The 17,831-nt window shown below is 43.1% G+C and overlaps 1 protein-coding gene across 11 annotated transcripts in view; it reads left to right on the top strand.

Annotated features, from left to right (window-relative positions):
- The window catches only part of NCKAP5 (NCK associated protein 5), a 973,837-nt gene that overhangs the window by 853,421 nt on the left and 102,585 nt on the right, over nt 1-17,831 (top strand). For all 11 annotated transcript variants that reach the window (XM_038565025.1, XM_038565023.1, XM_038565024.1 and 8 more), the window contains 4 exons: nt 904-1,005; nt 5,936-6,124; nt 11,543-15,321; nt 16,059-16,236. In XM_038565025.1, the coding sequence (XP_038420953.1) occupies nt 904-1,005; nt 5,936-6,124; nt 11,543-15,321; nt 16,059-16,236 (4,248 nt within the window). The remainder of the gene's footprint in view (nt 1-903; nt 1,006-5,935; nt 6,125-11,542; nt 15,322-16,058; nt 16,237-17,831) is intronic.

Raw genomic sequence — 17,831 nt, 5'->3', positions numbered from 1 at the left:
AGCCACATTATTTACTTACCCAATTCGATTTTTTAGTGTCTGAAGTCACAAAAGTTGTAACCAAGACAAACCAGGCTACAAGTACCATTTTAAAATGTCATCGGCCTAGCAGAAACATTAGACATAAATCAAGAGTTTTATTGTATTTGCAATTAAACAGATCAAATTTAATGTCCACAGAAAAGTCTTAGTAATTAGTATAAAGATTAATATAGTGAAATATCCCTGGTTTAGCAGGCCTCCCAAGCAAAGCTGAAATAAAGAATTGAGTATATAATCAAATAGCATGTGAATATTAATGCACAAAATCCTCCAAGTCCCCAGATCCCAGATGCAATTATTTTCTATTCACATTAATTGTTCCTAACAGATGACATTAATGACTTTGAGTTAAAATGTGTCCAAGGGAAGATTTCACAAGATCAATGCTGTTTAGAAATAAGGTCACTTTTATAATTATTTGCTCAGATTTTAACCACTGCTCAATGTAATAAGGTTAACATGGTGATTGTTTCCTAATGTGAATATCAAAAGTTAATTTTCATATTAGCCAATAAGTGTATCGGATGATTCACATTTTTCCTGCTATTTATTTTCCACCTACTACTTATTTTTTTCCTACTGCTTATTTTCCAGCACAGACTGACAGATTGTGAGAGTGTGATTATTATTTATAAGCTTTAGTTTGCATATATATATATATGTATATATGCAAACTAAAGCCTATATATATATATATATATATATATGTTGCTGATAAACTAGAATAAACTTTTTTGAGTTAGGATATGTATTATCTAATCTAGAAATGTCAACTCCTTTGAGATGTAGCTGTCCAAGGCAGGATTTTGAAACAAACAATTAAGTCATTGCTATGCAATGTTTCTGCTTGTTTTTACCTAGAAACTTCACTCACGCATCTTAGATCTTTCATCTGGAGATTTGCTTTCAGATGTGGAAAGAAGCCGAAGTCTGACGCAGTCACGAACTGATGTTGAGATGCATGTGAGTTTCCCTTTTGCCTTCAGATGGCTTGTTTAGGTTATTTTCCTTCCATCAAATATGATGTCACAAGTGAACCATAAAGCATATCCTTGAAGCATTGTCAGGCAGATAAAAATACCTCCCTTTCTTGTGTTCTCTGAAATTCAGTATCATGTCCCCCAGCTGATAGAGTAAGCGGAAAGTGTCACTCCCAGCAAAAATATCATAAATCTTGGCTTTGTCCCCAAGATACCTTTTTGGGTATTGATTACATCTCAAAGTCTCTGAGAAATGGTCAAGGAGCTTTTTATTAAAGCCCATGTCCTATATTATTCATCCTACTTTTATGATATATTATGTATGAACTTTTAAAAATTCATGGGATGTACATTTTTTTTTCTTTAGCTAGGGTTAGCTTTGTGCTTATTTGGCAAAACTTTAACCAGCGTGGCTTTTAACTCTCGTTGACATAAGGAGAGTAAGTTGGGAAATACAAGAGCCAAATAAATATGTAATGAAAAACGTTAGGCTTAAAACAATGACAGATGAACATTTGTGGATAATTGGCTTTTGATTTTACTATATAATTTTATCAGTGTAGATAGGATATTCTGTATCAAAGGTAAATATTCTCAATTTTGATTGGAATTAAATTTCAGTGGAACGCTGTCACTTTAAACATTCATGAAGACCTTGATGACATCCAATCTATCATAAGGCCTTAAGGTCAGAAATTTTTTTAAGTGTGCAGTTTTCATCCAAGAAACTCCTGCCATCATTCTCTCTGTCTCTCTCCTTTTTTTTTTTTTTTAAGGATTTTATTTATTTACTTATTCATGAGAGACACAGAGAGAGAGAGGCAGAGACATAGACAGAGGGAGAAGCAGGCTTTTCTCAAGGAGCCTGATGCGGGACTTGATCCCTGGACTGGGATCACGCTCTGAGCCGAAGGCAGACGCTCAACCGCTGAGCCACCCAGGGCTCCCATCTCTCTCCTTTTTTTAACTGAAACTGTGAGTTTTTATTGTGTTTATCACAGTAAGTAAGGATTTTAAAGCCCACGTGTCACCCAAGGTAGTAATCTAAAATACACAATGAGAAAAATACATTTTGAAAAAAAAAAAATACACTTTGAATGTCGCAAACAGAGGGTACTCTGCCACTGAGGGCCACACAATTAAGATAATATTACAACGGAAACCACTATATATAAAAGAGTAATTTTAATAATAATCACTATCTGTTATTAATTAGAGCTCTTTCCAGTTGGGCCAGGATACATCCAGGAGTTCTGCTTATTGTCAAGGGCCTTACTTGGTGCTATAGCATAGTGGCTAGGACCTGGGCCTGACATCGGAATGTTGTACTGGCAATAGTACAAGATCTGTTCTATGAGGCAAGATCTTAATGCCTCATGCCTCAGTTTCCCCATCTGAAAAATGAGCATAATGATATTTCCTGTTTCTGAAAATTGTGGTGAAGATTACATGGCATAATCCATAAAATGCAGATACCACAGTGCCCACTAACAACACTGGGGCAATAACAAGACCTCTGCTGTTCGGCTGTCTTCCATTCTTCTTTGAACTTAGGACTATGCCACAGCCACAGAACACCATGGCAGAGATGAGGAATGATAACAGAGAGGTATCTGCTAGCATGTCTCTCTAGAAGCTCACATCAGTAATTCCCAGAAACAAAATGCACCAACACTTTTGGCTGTTGCTCAGCCCAGTTCTGGTGTGCAAGGTGCCAGACACTTATATAGAAAGAAGTACAATGCGGGGTCTCTTAGGGAGACTGTAAACTTGTGATTTCATTTGAGAGTCAAGATGTGTATACAGGGGAATCCCTGGGTGGCTCAGCGGTTAGCGCCTGCCTTCGGTCCAGGGCGTGATCCTGGAGTCCCAGGATCAAGTCCCACATCAGGCTCCCTGCATGGGGCCTGCTTCTTCCTCTGCCTGTATCTCTCTCTCTCTCTCTCTCTCTCTCTCTCTCTCTGTCTCTCATGAATAAATAAGTAAAATTTTTAAAAAAAAAAGATGTGTATACAAAAAAATTAATAATAGTAGCAACACCTAAATGTTACTAAACATCACTATATGCCAGGAGCTGTTCAGATTTCACAGTGATCTTTGTGGTGGGTGCTTTCCTCATCTTCTTTTATAAAGAAAGAAACTGAGGCATGGAGGGGTTAAGTAACTTTCCCAAGGTCAAGGAATTAGCAAGTAGGAGAGCCAGGATTTCAGCCTAATAAATGGCTTTAGAGTTCAAGCACTCAACCACAGAACAGTTAGTTATTCATTGGAGAAGATAATCCCGCTTGATAATCATGTGCTGATGAAGGAAACTGCAGGAAAAAGGAGCTCACATTGCAGCCATGGTGTCAGAGATTCTGGATCCCTTTTTAATTCAAACACTGTTCTTCTAAGGTGGGAGAAATACGACAGAATGTCCCAGTAAGGAGTACTGGCCTGCTTCTTTGTAATGAATTATTCTGTAATTGCCCCAACACACACACACACACACGCACACACACACACACACATCCTCTCCCCGGTGCTCTGGACCATCTGGGTAGGCTTAGAGCATTCCCTTCATCCTGTTCCACACAGTCCAGATCAGGCTGTGAGGTGACACAACTTGTTACTAAGTAACCCACATAGGAGGTAGACCTCTCTCAAAGCTTCCCCTGGGGGCTTTCTACTCGGAGTTCTGGACCAACAGCATCGGAGCACTGAGGAATGCCCCAAAACTACTACAACTCAGATTCCGCCTCAGAACTACTGCATCGAAATCTGCATTGCACAAGATCCCAGATGATGCATGTGCACACTGAGGTATGAGAAGCCTGGCTTGGCTGGGAAGCCTGCACTTCTCTGCTTATCACCCCGAACCCCAACTGTCTCTACATGATGACACTGATGTGCCTTTCCCACCTGCCAGAAGTATCATCTACCATATATGGGCATCTGAAGTTCACTCTCATGGCAGAAACAGCAGTTCCTTCCATTGCTAGCTCTGAGGTCAAATTTACTGTCATCTAAATCCAACATCCATACAGGAGGTATAGACATGGGCAACAACCAGGCCTGGATGCTTATCTGTAAAAAGAGTCCTGGGAATTGAGTTGAGTTGCAAAAATAGATATTGTCTTGATAGGTGTCATAGGAAGGAACAGGTGGGAAAGAGAGAGGGAAATCACATAAGCTTCAGTGCTTCGGAAAAAGGTAGAGTCCAGACTTTAACCAAAAGCTGCATAGAGTGTGAAAAGGGCTATTGGAAAAGTTTCAATCTGGAAGGCCTTGCAGGACATAGTCACAGTCTCTTTCTGGAGAACAGACTTATCTCCCAGAGCAGAGGCAGTCCTGAATAAAACTGCCACCTCGCTTTAATCAAACAACAAAATAGTCGAGAGATTTGGGGATGGCGAAAGTGGAAAGCTCACACGTAGAAGTGGAGCATGGTGTGTCACTTCTGAAACTTTTTTCCAACTATGTGCCATGGCTCAAGTGTCAGTGACAGGTGCTCCTGTGCAGCACCACTAGTTGTCCACATCTGTTATGGTACAAATACAAACTCCCCTTAACCAAGTTACATGCAGCAAGAAGCAAGGTCATAAATCAATAGATATTGCTGAGTGCTGAATTTTAAGACAAGTTTCTTCTTTCACTGATATTTAGAGCCAAATTGCTGGGGGATGGGGAATAGAGTAGTAGAATTTCTTGGCATTTTTAGATCACTTAAAGGGGTTGTTTTGCAGCAAAAATGAGGTATTGATAGCAGGCAGATGCCTGATATCAAAAAATCTAACCTTATGAAGCATTATGGATATAGATTAGAGTGGAAATTAAACAGACCCTCTGTACTTATGTGGGGGGTTAGCATGTCCCCCAGGCACTCCCAGAACAGCATATCTTTCCTTCTTCAAGTGGGTATTTGGAATTGCATTTGGAGAACAATAATAAGTACTCAGGTACTAAAGGTGCCCATAAAGTGTCAACAAATTGCATAAGTAAGAGGCTTTGCCATTCTGCAAACGACACAAAGACAGATGGTTCCCCATCAAAGAGTTTCTAAGACAAGCTTTATATAGATAGGGGAGAGGAATGAGACTATAAGGAGGGACTTTATTCTCATGATCAGGATGCTAAATTCATTTAGCTTGTCCAGCTCTTGGAGCTTCATCTGTTACATTAGGGGCTGAGAAGGTGGCTGTCAAGATGTGCTGAGATGTTTATGACTTTGTTTCCTGTGCCTCTACAGACCCCTAGACCTCTAACCTCCTGGATCTTTTGCGTAGAATCCAGATCTAGTCAATGTGACAGGTTTATCATTTGGACAGCCAACTGATATGAAAAGTTCTATAACCTTTACAGCAGAACCTTGTGATTCCACATTTTGGTGTTCCACTGGACATGGCTTCCTAGGCATTTGATTCCTGAGTTGAAATGATGCTGTCAGAGCCATAGGAGACCTTGAGAGTGATCTGGAACACTGCCCCACCCTACAAAGGAAGACCTCAAGGTCCATGGAAGTTAAATGCGTTCTTTACTCAATATCTCATGCCAGTGACGATGTGAGATCCAGGTCACTAGACATCCAGTCTAGTGCTCATTTTCTTGAACCCTACAGCCAAAGATGCTACTCTGTCTTCATTCTTTAGTACTGTCAGTTGTGTCTTGATACAGTGACCCCATAAGGTGGACAGTATTGTCATTGTTCCCTTTTTTAAAAATATATGGATTAAATATTCCCTCCTACTGTGTTAGAGGCAGAGTCAAGATTGGGACCCCTGGCCTCTGACCCCAAAGCTGTGCATCTAACCATTAGGCTACCTTCCCTTCTAACTCATGATGATGTTGAATTGGTATCTGATGTCCCCTAAGCAAAGGTGTCACTCAGAGCTGCTCTGCCTTTTTTTTTTTTTTTTTTTTTTTTTTTTTTTAAGGAATGCCAGCTGACTGCAAAATCAGGAGCCCCTGCTTTGAAATGCCCTGGTTTGGGGGTTGTCATCCCTGGTCATCTCTGTCCTCGAAACAGCTGCAGCAGCAGTGAGCTTTCTCTTTCCAGCACCTGCAGCGAGTACTCCAGTGGCTCCTCCTACACGTGGCATGATGGAAAGAACCTCAGGAAACGGGTAAGGCCTCCTTTTAAATGGCACTTTAGCATCAGAGTGAGCCGGAAAAGAATCCTCTTCTGGTGGGAAGGTGGAAGGGAGGGCTAAGAAGGGAATGACCATTTGCTGAGTATCTGCTCACTTACTCCTCACAAAGCTAGACACAGGGATCTCATTTTCTCTATTATATGGGAGAGGAAGCTGGCACACAGCAAGTGAGGAGTGGAGGGATGATTTGACCCAAATGACTAGGATGATATGAGAGGGAGTTTAGGGGAGGAAGATATTTTCCATCTGTGCTTTGCTAGAACCCACCAAGTTTGTAAGATTTGTAACAAGGTGGCCCTGGCCTAATGGAACTGACCATGCTTCAGACGAACTCAGACATTTCCAATTAGTTTTGTGGACACTCTCTATCACTGTGATGCTCAGAGAAACTTGTTAATGTCCACTGCAAGAGAGAGTGAGCAAGGCTACTTGCCAAACCATCCCAGACTGAGCATCCCTTGAGAACTCAAAGAGAATGTTTTTTCCCCCATAGACAATAGGGAGGGTGGTGCATCATCTCAGAATAAATGACCCAAACTTTTGAAAGTATCATTAGCTTTGTCGGAATTTACTACTCAAGCATAGCATGTATTATAGTGACCTCCTTTACTCAGTTTTATAGCCTCATAAAACACTAATTGACTATAAATTGGAGGGTGGCATGGCAGAGAGAGACAATACCATGGTAGGTGACAGGGACCGTGGCTTCCGTGGAGGTAGGTATGCTCCTACTCAGATGCCAGGAGCTCTTTTCCTGGGTTGTTAACTAACTCCTGCTGCTACCCAGCTCCCATCTGCAAAGGGGGCCCCACAGTTGAAGATTCCTTCACTGTCTGAACAAGCATCTTTGCACACTGGAGTAAGCTGAGTGCTTAGAATAGCTATCTTTGCAGTTTCCTGATGTTGAAGAAAAGCAGAGTCCACAAGAATGGAAACCCCGCATCAGAAGATTTGGAGGTCATTTTTTCTATCATTTGTGTAAACTCCATTTATGATTCGAAGCAGAGAACCTGGGAAGACTCTATAACTACCAGAAAATAGTAGTGAGGGAGTAGCTTTGTCAGACTCTGAACAAGAACTTGGGAAAGATTTCAAACTTAAATTTAGAGCCTATTCCCTTGGACTCAGACTCTTAATACAAAGTGTGTATATTATCAGAGTTGTTCCTTCTAAGCAGATGTTCGAAGTTCTGAATAATGACTTCTGGGGCCTAGTTCTTAACAGACTGGGAAGATGGTCAGGGATGTTCCCTGTCTTTGTGGTTGTCACCAGCTCCAAATCCCTTGCTCTGCTCTCTTCACTCCCACTCTCCCTCCCTCTCCTTCTCAGAGCCTTTATCTTTTCTTTCTTTGCCTTGACTTGACCCTCTTTTTTTCCCCCCCCTGAAATTCTTCCAATTTTAATAACCCTTGATCTTGTAGGGAAACCTCTTCCCTGATAACAGAGAAATTAAATTCTTATGTGCTTCATATACACTCGGGCAGCTGTGATCTGGGGCTTTCCAAAGGTCCTGTCCCAGAATGGATTGCAGTACCAGCATGCCTATCACATCTCCCAGGGAAAAGTCCCAGTTCTCAAGGATGCAGCAAACTAGACCCACTCCCATAGAGACATTTAAATTTACATTATTTCAGGAACTTCTATAGCACTTACCATTTACCAAGTACTCATTTAGTATTAACTTACATAATAAACTCATAGAATATGAATTTGAATGTGACCACAATAATAACTTACAGGATAATAAATATGTGACCAATGGCTCTTTTATAATTCACAAGTATTTTTTTTAATATTGTTCTGTATGGATACAGAAAGGAAGCCAGCCTGAGATGCATTAGGCTGTCCTACCTGGAGAAATCTGGATCTAAGTCACGATTTCTTACCACATGCCACGCAGCGTTGGTAGTATTTCACAAGTATTAGCTCATTCAGTGCTCGTAAGAGCTTTTTTAAGTAGGTTCTCCTATTTCTCCATTATACAGATGAGGAAATTGAGATGCTGAGAAACTAAGTAGCGAGACAAAGTTCTCATAGCTAGTGGCAGAGCTGGCTAGTTGATTCCGGAACTTTCACTCTTTACCCTTCTGATATAGTGGCTTTGTTGAATCAGCCAAGCTTCGAATATTATTCCAATTATTGGGATGGATTTATTATATTAAGAACAAGAATGTTCTTTAAAAAATTGTGTAGAACTATTGTCCAATCAAGAAATAAAAAAAGAACTGTGGGCATCAAACCAAGGCCCCTGTTTTAGCAGCAGCACCCTTCAGCCCAGAACAGCTCTTTTTTTTATTTTTTTAAAGATTTTATTTATGTATTCATGAGAGACACAGAGAGAAAGGCAGAAACATAGGCAGAGGGAGAAGCAGGCTCCATGCCAGGAGCCTGATGTTGGACTCGGTTCCGGGACTCCAGGATCACGCCCTGAGCCGAAGGCAGACGCTCAACTGCTGAGCCACCCAGGAACAGCTCTTTTCCAAGCAATGCATGAAGCTGCCTGTGGGAATGCTAGTTTCTGCCTCCCTCTCTCCTAAAGGGGATTCATGCCTTTTTTTTCCAATTTTACAGATTGTTCCAAACTCTTCTCAAGTTACTAAATACCATAACATCCTGTGGAAAACTGATTGAGGAATGTGACTAATCTCACAGCATAGCGTGCCCGGGGCCCTGGGAGGTTTGCAGCCACTGGCCCTGGGATGAATCAAACCACAGGGAGCAGGCTGTGAAGAGGCAGCAGGAGGTGGGCTGAGCACATCTTCCAGGGATTGAACAAATCTGCCTTTTTCAAGCTCTTACAGGGTACTTTTGCCTGGCTTCTCTTCTTATTGTGAACGTGACTCTCAGAATCATGGAAATTCTTAGAAATCCAAGCAGTGGCAGCCTGCCCACTGGTTGGTCTATAATACCCAAAGTAACTAACAGGATTTCTCCTGATTTCCAAAGAAGTTTTTAACGGCAAAGAAGCAAAGGAGAAGAAAGAGGAAACATCACCAGATAGCATTTATGCACAGCAACTTCTGACCTTGGTGAATTTTCTAAAGAAAATACATAATTTGACTTAAAAACGATTAACATCTAACAGATAAAAAAAAAAAAACAAACACCATATGCTGTTGTTGATAGCAAGGGTAATTTTAATGGAAATGTCTTAGGTACAAGCAAATATTCACAGCGTACTAAAATTCCAAGGTTCCAATGTAAGTTTCTGAGACTTTTTCTCCCTCTACATACAAACCCACAGTCTGTGTTCAGTTATGGGGAGGGGGGGCGGGCAGCTGGTACAGAGATGCCAATGGGAGTTTCACTCTTAGCCAAGATGGGCACAGAGCACACATCTGACATCTGAAACCACCAGATTCACTCAACATTTACCCTCTTTACTTCTTGTAAATGCTATACAGTGAGGCTATATAGTCTTCTGGTTATTTCCTAAGAGTACCTTGAACCTATCTTCACAATCCAGGTCTTTTCCATCCCACTTCTTCTACCTGAAAATCATTTACCCCCTATTTAAACTCATCCTTCATTCAAGGACTAGAGAGGATTAAATCATAGAGCCTTAAAAAAAAAAAAAAAAAAAAAAAAGACTGAGGTCAGTGCCCAAATCCCACCAATTTCCCTGAGTCTTGGTTTGTGATTAAACTCTGCAGGTCCCATTCAAGAGAGGGGTGTAAGGATAACCTATGATCTCTATTCTGACATTGACTCACACAGAGGAGAGAATGGAGGTTCAGCTTGGCTCTAGTAACATCGCAATGTCAGTAGGCATGCAGGCTCTAGGGGCAGCCTGCCTGGGTGCCTATCTCCACAACACTACTTTGGAACTGAGTCATAGGAAGAGCCTGGGAAAGCAGAGTGGAAACCTATGTTCCAGCTGTTCCTCAACTGTGTGATTTCCAGCAGACTAACCATGCTGCCTCTCGGTTGCCTCCCTAGTAAAATAAGGTTGATAATGTCTCCCTCATGGTGTTGCTCTGAATATTAAATCAAAGCCCTGTTCAAGTGGCTGCTACACAGCAGATGCTTAGGAAATGCAAGTTCTCTCCTGCCCTTCCACTTCTTGTTAGCAATACTGTGAAATATATGAATGTGTGGGAAATAATGCCTTTTTTGGTCATTTCTTGGCCAAAACTAGCACTAGTATTTAGGATAGTATGAGGGACAGGAAGTTGACCTTTCTTAGGTGAATCATTTACTATAGGGTTCTAACAGTCAATGCCCCACTGCTAGATGTATATGTTTCATAGATGTTTCCCCTCTATCCTGAAGTTATAGAACTGTCAAATCTTAGAATGGAAGGACCATAGAGTTAGGGACCAACTGGCTTTTCCATTTACCCTCTCTGCCTGTTGTAAATGCTATACAGTGAGGTCATATAGTCTTCTGGTTATTTCCTAAGCGTACCTTGAATCTATCTTCACAATTCAGGTCTTTACCATCCCGGTAATCTATCCGGAAATCACTTCCCCCATTTTTATTTATTTTTATTTTTTTTATAAGATTTTATTTATTTATTTATTTATTTATTTATTTATTTATTCATGAGAGACACACAGAGAGGCAGAGTCATAGGCAGAGGGAGAAGCAGGCTCCCTGCGGGGGGCCTAATGTGGGCCTCAATCCCAGGCTGGAATCACAACCCAAGCCAAAGGCAGATGCTCAGTCACTGAGACACCCAGGTGCCCCGCTGCCCCCATTTTTAAACTAAGGCAAACTCCTCCTTCATTCAAGGGCTAGGTAGGTTTAAAAAAACAAAACAAAACTGGGGTGCCTCGGTGGTTCAATCAGTTCAGCATCTGTGTTCAGCACAGGTCATGATCCCAGGGTCCTGGGATCCAGCCCTATGTGGGGCTCTCTGCTCAGTGGGGAGCCTGCTTCTCCTTCTCCCTCTGCCTGCCACTTCCCCTGCTTGTGTGGTCTCTTTTGCTTGCTCTCTCTCTGTCAAATAAGTAAAATTTTCAAAATAAAGAAAGAAAATAAATGAAAAAACAAACCAAAAGCCTCCTCATATGACTTTCACAGCTTTTCCTAGCAAAGATTTGATCTCTCACCTCTGAATTTCTGCAGTTCCTACTACATTTGTATTTCTCACTTGCTTCCTTGACTTCTGGTTATCTGTACCCAATCTCCTCTTCCCTGCTGGCCTGCATGGTCCTAGAGGGCAAGGTCATTACCTACTACTTCATTATATCTTTGGCTACTTAGCTTAGAAGCTGGAAAAGCAGAGATTCACTGCATAGTCAATGATTAATTTGCATTAATTAATTAATGCCTGCATTTATAGATGAATACTTAACCACTAGAATCAAGTCTAATGAGGGACTTTTCCTTTATACAGTTGTGATCCACATGGATCAGTGATTTCTGATATCTATTTTTCTTTCCTAGAAATCATCACAAAACTGGGATAAAAGGCTAAGTATTGACTCTTCACTCCCAAGTGGCTTTGCTAGTCCTACAGATGAACTACCTCCAACTCGTATCAAGGAAAGTCACATTTTGGAAGGACTAAGAAAGCTACAGAAGCGAAGAGTGTTACTTGAACCTCCATCAGTGATAACCAAATGGGGTTATAAAGATTGCATGAACTCCAATGAAGGAATATATTCTCCAGGAATTAAGAGTAACAGCCTCAAGGAATACCCCCCCTGCAAACCAGCTGACACGAGGAGCCCCTGCAAGGAGCCCCATGAGGCATTTGTTTATGACACAGATTCCCATGATGATGCTGATGAGGACTCTTCCTCCTTAGCATTGCTCCAGGCAGCTCCAAGCCAGAGCTGTAGGCTGCACAGTCGTAAATTAACTCACAGTGTTTCTGACAGCCTGTTTGGCTGGGAGCTGAATAGAAAACACTTCTCAGAAGGCATGTCCTCAGTTTACCCCAGGGAAAGGCCTAAAAAGCTGACTAGTTGTGCCAGCAACTGCCCCTTGGAGAGGAAGCTATACCCAAGTGTGCAGCCACCTCAGGTACAGAGAGAGAGGGAGCCACGTGGCCTGGACCGTGTGGCTCTCAGTCTCCAGTTTTCAGACACCGATGACAATGAAGCCCTCGATGAATTGCACATAGGTAGCAGTGACGAGAAAAGCCCTTCAGACTTGTCACTGACCGCTGACACTGACAAGTCCATGGAGAACCTGGACATCATGGGATTTGGAAAATCTCAACTTGGGTCTCCTGATGAGGAGGAAAAACAAGTACCCATCCCCCTAGAGAGTAGGCCAAAGACATTTAGCTTCATTAAGCAGCAAAGGGTTGTAAAAAGGACTTCTTCAGAAGAATGCATTACTGTCATATTTGATGCGGAAGATGGAGAGCCCATTGAATTCAGCTCTCACCAGACTGGCATTGTCACTGTTACCAGAAATGAAATTTCCATCAATCAGGCCCCTACTGGACCCAAGGCAGAACACACTGAACTTTTACCTCAGGGAATTGGTCATCTACCGACAGCAGCTGCTGCAAGAGACTACACTTTCTTAAAGAGACCTGAAGAGGAGATGGAGAAAAACATTCCAAAAGATGATGTAGATAAGGTTGCTGTGGTACCCAGTGGCTCTTTCAGCCCCAGGACAGTCACACAAAGTACTCAGCAACAAAGACCGGCCAAATCAACACTCAATTTGTCATGCCAGAGTAACTCTAGGTCTTCAGTGTCCATGGGTATCTATCAAAAGCAAAGTCTGACAAAAATCCCTGCCAGGGGCAAGTCTTCACCTCAGAAATCAAAAATCATGGAGCCTGAGGCCACCTTGAGAATCCCCTCATCTGACCCAGTGTCTCTTGAAAAATCACCAGCTTTAGCTCCTGGGAAACTTTCACGGTTTAAGAAGACTGAGAGCCCAGCACCCCTTTTTGATTTGCGGCCAGATCCACACATTCCAAAACACCCCAGCCAACTGCCTCATGGTCCCAAACTATCCAGCAGAAAGGATTGGGCCCCGTGCTCCAAGAGTCAGATTCCTCCATTGCAGTTACTGCCAAGGCCCCTCATTGAGCCTAGCGACGATATAGGATCCCCGATGAGGGATAAACACCGTGACTCTGTGCTAGAGGCTGGGGTGAAGTCACCGTCCCCCCCACCCCCTCCAGACAGGGCAGGCTCCCTTCTCATCCAGCCCAGTTATGACTACTTGCCACCACCCTCATCGGCCAAGCCCGAAACCAGAGTCCCCAGTGAAACAGCAAGGACCATCCTCAAATCCCCCCCTCTGAAAGGATCCTCTGCTCCTATTATTTCTTCTAATCCTGTCATGGCTGGGGAAGTGCTGGGGAAGAAATCTTCTGTGGCCTTCAGAAAGCCTGTTTTCACTCACCCTCTGCCCTCCACAGAAACAGTGACTCAAACCAGATGTTCTGCTCATCCCCCCTCCAGTTCATTTGCCATGATGGCTCCAGGGCCCCCAAAGGTGTCTCCAAAGAGAGACCAAAAACCCAAAACCCCACCTCACCAAACACTTGGGACCACACAGACAGACACTGGGTTACGGACTCCCAAGAACTGTCCTTCCACCCATGAGCCCCTGGAAATACTATCCTCCAAAAGTGTGTCTCCAGGAAGAAAAGGACAACTGAATGACTGTGTCCCCACATCACCCAAGCCTTCCTTGTTAGAGGTGAATGAGTCACCATCATCTCAGGTTAACAGTCACTCATCACCACCACCCACCAAAAGCCATAATAGTCCACATGGTTGTCAAAATACTCATGAGAAAGGGCTGAAAACCCGCCTCCCAGTTGGGCTCAAAGTTCTCATGAAGTCTCCCCAGTTGCTCAGGAAAAGTTCCACGGTGCCAGGGAAACATGAAAAAGACAGTCTGAATGAAGCATCTAAAAGCTCTGTGGCCGTGAGCAGGTCCAAGCCCCAGGACTCGGGGAATCCAGTGAGCCCAGAGACCACGGCGGATGAAAGAAATGGGACTCCACTGAGTTTTCAGGCGCAAGACGGTTTGGCTGAAGGGCTTCCCCTGGAAACAGCCATGCCAGAGTCCTTGGAACACAGCATCCCTGGGGCCGATGGAAAAGATGGGCTCGAAAACAGGTCTGTGAAAAGATCCCTTTCCTCCAATAAGCCCCACCTGAAGCCAGCCCTGGGCATGAATGGAGCCAAAGCCCGCAGCCAGAGCTTCAGCGCTCACCCAGGAGACAAGCCCCCAACGCCTCCCCTGGAAGGGCCAGGCAAGGTTCGAACTCAGATCATCACCAACACGGCCGAGAGGGGCAATTCTCTCACCCGGCAGAGTTCCTCCACGGAGGGCTCGCCCAACAAGACCCCCTGTGCCCCGATGTCCACGTCTGACAGTGTCCTGGGCGCTGGGAGGCCTCCGGGGCATCCCTCCCCCAGACAAGGCTCCCTAGGGAGTGCAGGCAGCTCCGGCGGCCAGCACGGGAGCCCAAGCAGGTTGCCTTTGAGGGTCCCTCCAAAGCCCCAAGAGCTCCTGGCCCCCTGCGGGACGGAAGCTGAGCAGGGCTACGGCCAGGGCAGGCACGCCGGTGTGGCTGTCCCTGAGGAGCCCAGCAGCGACCCCTCCAGATGCCCACCCACCCCAACAGACTGCCCACGAGCCCCGCAGGATACAGGGAGGACGCAGCGTCCGAACAATTTTGAAACGAGCAGGACCTCCAAGCTAGAGACTTCTGGAAGGTGTCCAGATACGTCTACAACCAGAACCGGCACTGTGAGCCCCGAAGCCCTCGTCTCACCCACAATTGAAGAAAAGGTCATGTTGTGCATTCAGGAAAATGTGGAAAGGGGCCAAGTGCAAACAAAGCCCCCCTCTGTGGAAGCAAAGCCAAAGCCTGGGCCGTCCTTTGCCAGCTGGTTTGGTTTTCGGAGGAGTAGGCTTCCAGCTCTCAGTAGCAGGAAAATGGATGTGTCTAAAACCAAGGTGGAAAAAAAAGATGCAAAAGGTTTGGGGTTTGGAAACAAACAACTAAAATCGGAGAAAAAGAAAGAGAAAAAGAAGCCTGAGCCACAGTGTAAAATAGAAAATGAGCTTACCAGGAACGCCAAGTTGGCAGAGGGTCCAGACAATAGTTTACAAAACAAAAATAATCTGAAAGCACCACAGGACATGTACGACCAAATGAAGTTGGAACCAAGAAATCGCCCCAGCCCTGTTGCGTGTTCAACAAAGGATACGTTTATGACGGAACTTTTGAACAGGTAATGTGTTGGTTGGGGGGGGGGGGGGCAGCGATAGCAAGGGGTCTCCCCCGATCCCCCCCTGCACATTAAGTCCCAGTCAAGCATGTTTTCATACAAACAGAAATACAGAGTAGCAGTCTTTTCTACATTAGCCAGAATTTAAACAATGAAATAAAAGTTAGCAATAAAATGATAATTTAGTCCATGTTACTTTGTTAACCAAACCAATGGTCTTTGAAATTAAAGAATAGTAAGTTTTATCAAGGTTGATAGAAATTCAACCTACACGGGAACCGTGAATGTACCCACATGGCATGAAATGGAAGAAAATTACACATACATTTTAAGGTATGCCGACTTCATTGATTGCACCAAGCAAACGTATACTTAGAAACTTTCCAGAGGTAATTACATTTCCCGCTGATAGTAAGCCAGACATGTATTTAGCAGTCACTCTTCAGTGGCTTTTATTTGGCTCCATCCTTCCCCCACCTCACAAGCAGCTAAAAAATTAATTAATTAATTAATTAATTAAAAATAAATAAATAAATAAATAAATCATTGTCAAATCTAAACTGCCACACTCCTGGAATGTCAGATGAAGATGTGATCAAGGCCCCTGACAAACATTTATCACTCAAAGGTTTAAAGACAAAGAGATACAAAGAGGTTACTTTAAACATTAAAGGACTGGGAAAAGTAGTGATTGAAGAAGAGCAATGTAATTTATCAGAGGAATCACTTTCTACCTGCAGAGTTGATAAGAAAGCAGCTCAACAGACAGAAAGTGGATCAAATAATGTTTCCTGCAGGAGCGTGTTAAAGGGCAGCTCCCAGGGCTCCTGTCTCACCGGCAGCTCTGCGAGCACGCAAGGAAACCACAAGAAAAACATCAAAACCAAAGCGGATGGGGAAATACCGAAAGGCTCCCTGGTAAGTGCTCCACCCGTCCCGGTTCTCCAGCGAACCTGCTTGCGTTCTTTCTATCTCTGCTGATGGAAATGTAGGAGCAAGAGATTATGTTGGGGGCGGGGAGGGGAAGGAAAGTTCCAGGGAAAGGAGAGGAAGCTGGTGACAGCTTCTCACGGGCAGGTGGCAGCGAGACTGCAAATGGGCAGCCCCGCCAGTAGCGCTGCTGCGTTAGCTCCGGCGCTGGACGGTGGAACCAGAGTGCAGGCAAGAGGACACTGCCCGTGTCAGGGGTCATCTTCAAACTATACTCCGGTGCAGGGAATTGGTTTTGGGGATCTCTTCCTTCATTCCCAGCAACACAAAAAGGAATGGAAATGATTCTGAAAACTAAAAGTGCTAAAGGAAAGAATGATGGCCACTTGGATGATTCACGTTAAGCACCGCTCCCTTTTTCTGCAAGTTCTGTGTACTAGTTCTTCTCACCTAGACAGGTGTTAAGACTGAGAAATCTGCTTTGCAACTTGACTCCCAGTTATTCAGTCTCTTAATCGTGAGGTCCAGAACTCAGGGTGTAATTTCCTTCAAAAGCTGGGTGAAAGGGCATTTTTCTTTTTCCCTGGGACATGCTAGTTTCAAATAATATTTTTGTTTTAAAATTACCTTAAATTGCACTGAGTATCATTGAATTCTTTCTGTTCTTGCATAATTGATTTGGTGATGTTCATTATTCCTTTATATAAGTTTTGAAGCACTTAAAAAATCCCTTTTACAGAACTACTGTATCTATTTTTGTAGTGCAATAAGACAGATTGTAAGATATGATACATGCTACCATTTTCTTGGGAAAATCTGAAAGATAAAGTAATTTTACTTTTTTTTGAATAGTTTAGAGGTGATTTTAGGAGTAATCATGATTGGCATTGTTAGCTATTTATTATTAGTTTAATTATTTATTGATGTTTAGGGTTCCTTAGAATTTCCGAGGCATACTTTAATGTGACAACAAATGCACCTTTTTCTTTCAAAATCCTCTAGTCTCTGAAGAGCTATAAAGCTTTTTTTTTTTTTAAATCAAACTCTTGGAAATCATATGTGAACTATGTTCTTTGTAAAACTTTTTTTTTTTTTCTTTTTCCCTCTTTTTTTTTTTTCTGGGCTTCCATGGTATATCCTCCCTTCTTTGAAAACACAAATGTCCCCTGCATTACAAAAATCACAAATTATAAGCATATCTAAGGCTGCCCTTGTAGTGTCACTGAAAGGAAAGAGAGAGAATGAACGTGTGGAAATGTGCAATATGCCAGAAATTCAATCCAACTGATCTAAAACTTTGATAGCCTAGCAGAGCCCCTTATCAGAGGCACTCAATTTAACTATGCCCCATTTAATATGGTTCTGACAGCTTAGGGTATATCTTCGCTGTACAGAAGTACCAAAAAGACAAAAAGACCCTCTGTTTGGCTTTTATAATTTCATTTTTACTTTCTTGTTACTTCCCAATGCTAAAGTAATTTCTGGGCTTTTCGTCTCTAGTCTTCAGTCTTTTTCACAGTGTACTAATAAGTGTCCTTTGGTTCCTCCAGAATATCTGCAAGAAACACTCTTATTATTGTCTG

Source organism: Canis lupus, chromosome 19 (assembly GCF_011100685.1).
Source record: "Canis lupus familiaris isolate Mischka breed German Shepherd chromosome 19, alternate assembly UU_Cfam_GSD_1.0, whole genome shotgun sequence".
In the NCBI taxonomy this organism is placed as follows: domain Eukaryota; kingdom Metazoa; phylum Chordata; class Mammalia; order Carnivora; family Canidae; genus Canis; species Canis lupus.
This window is presented reverse-complemented; position numbering and strand designations above follow the sequence as displayed.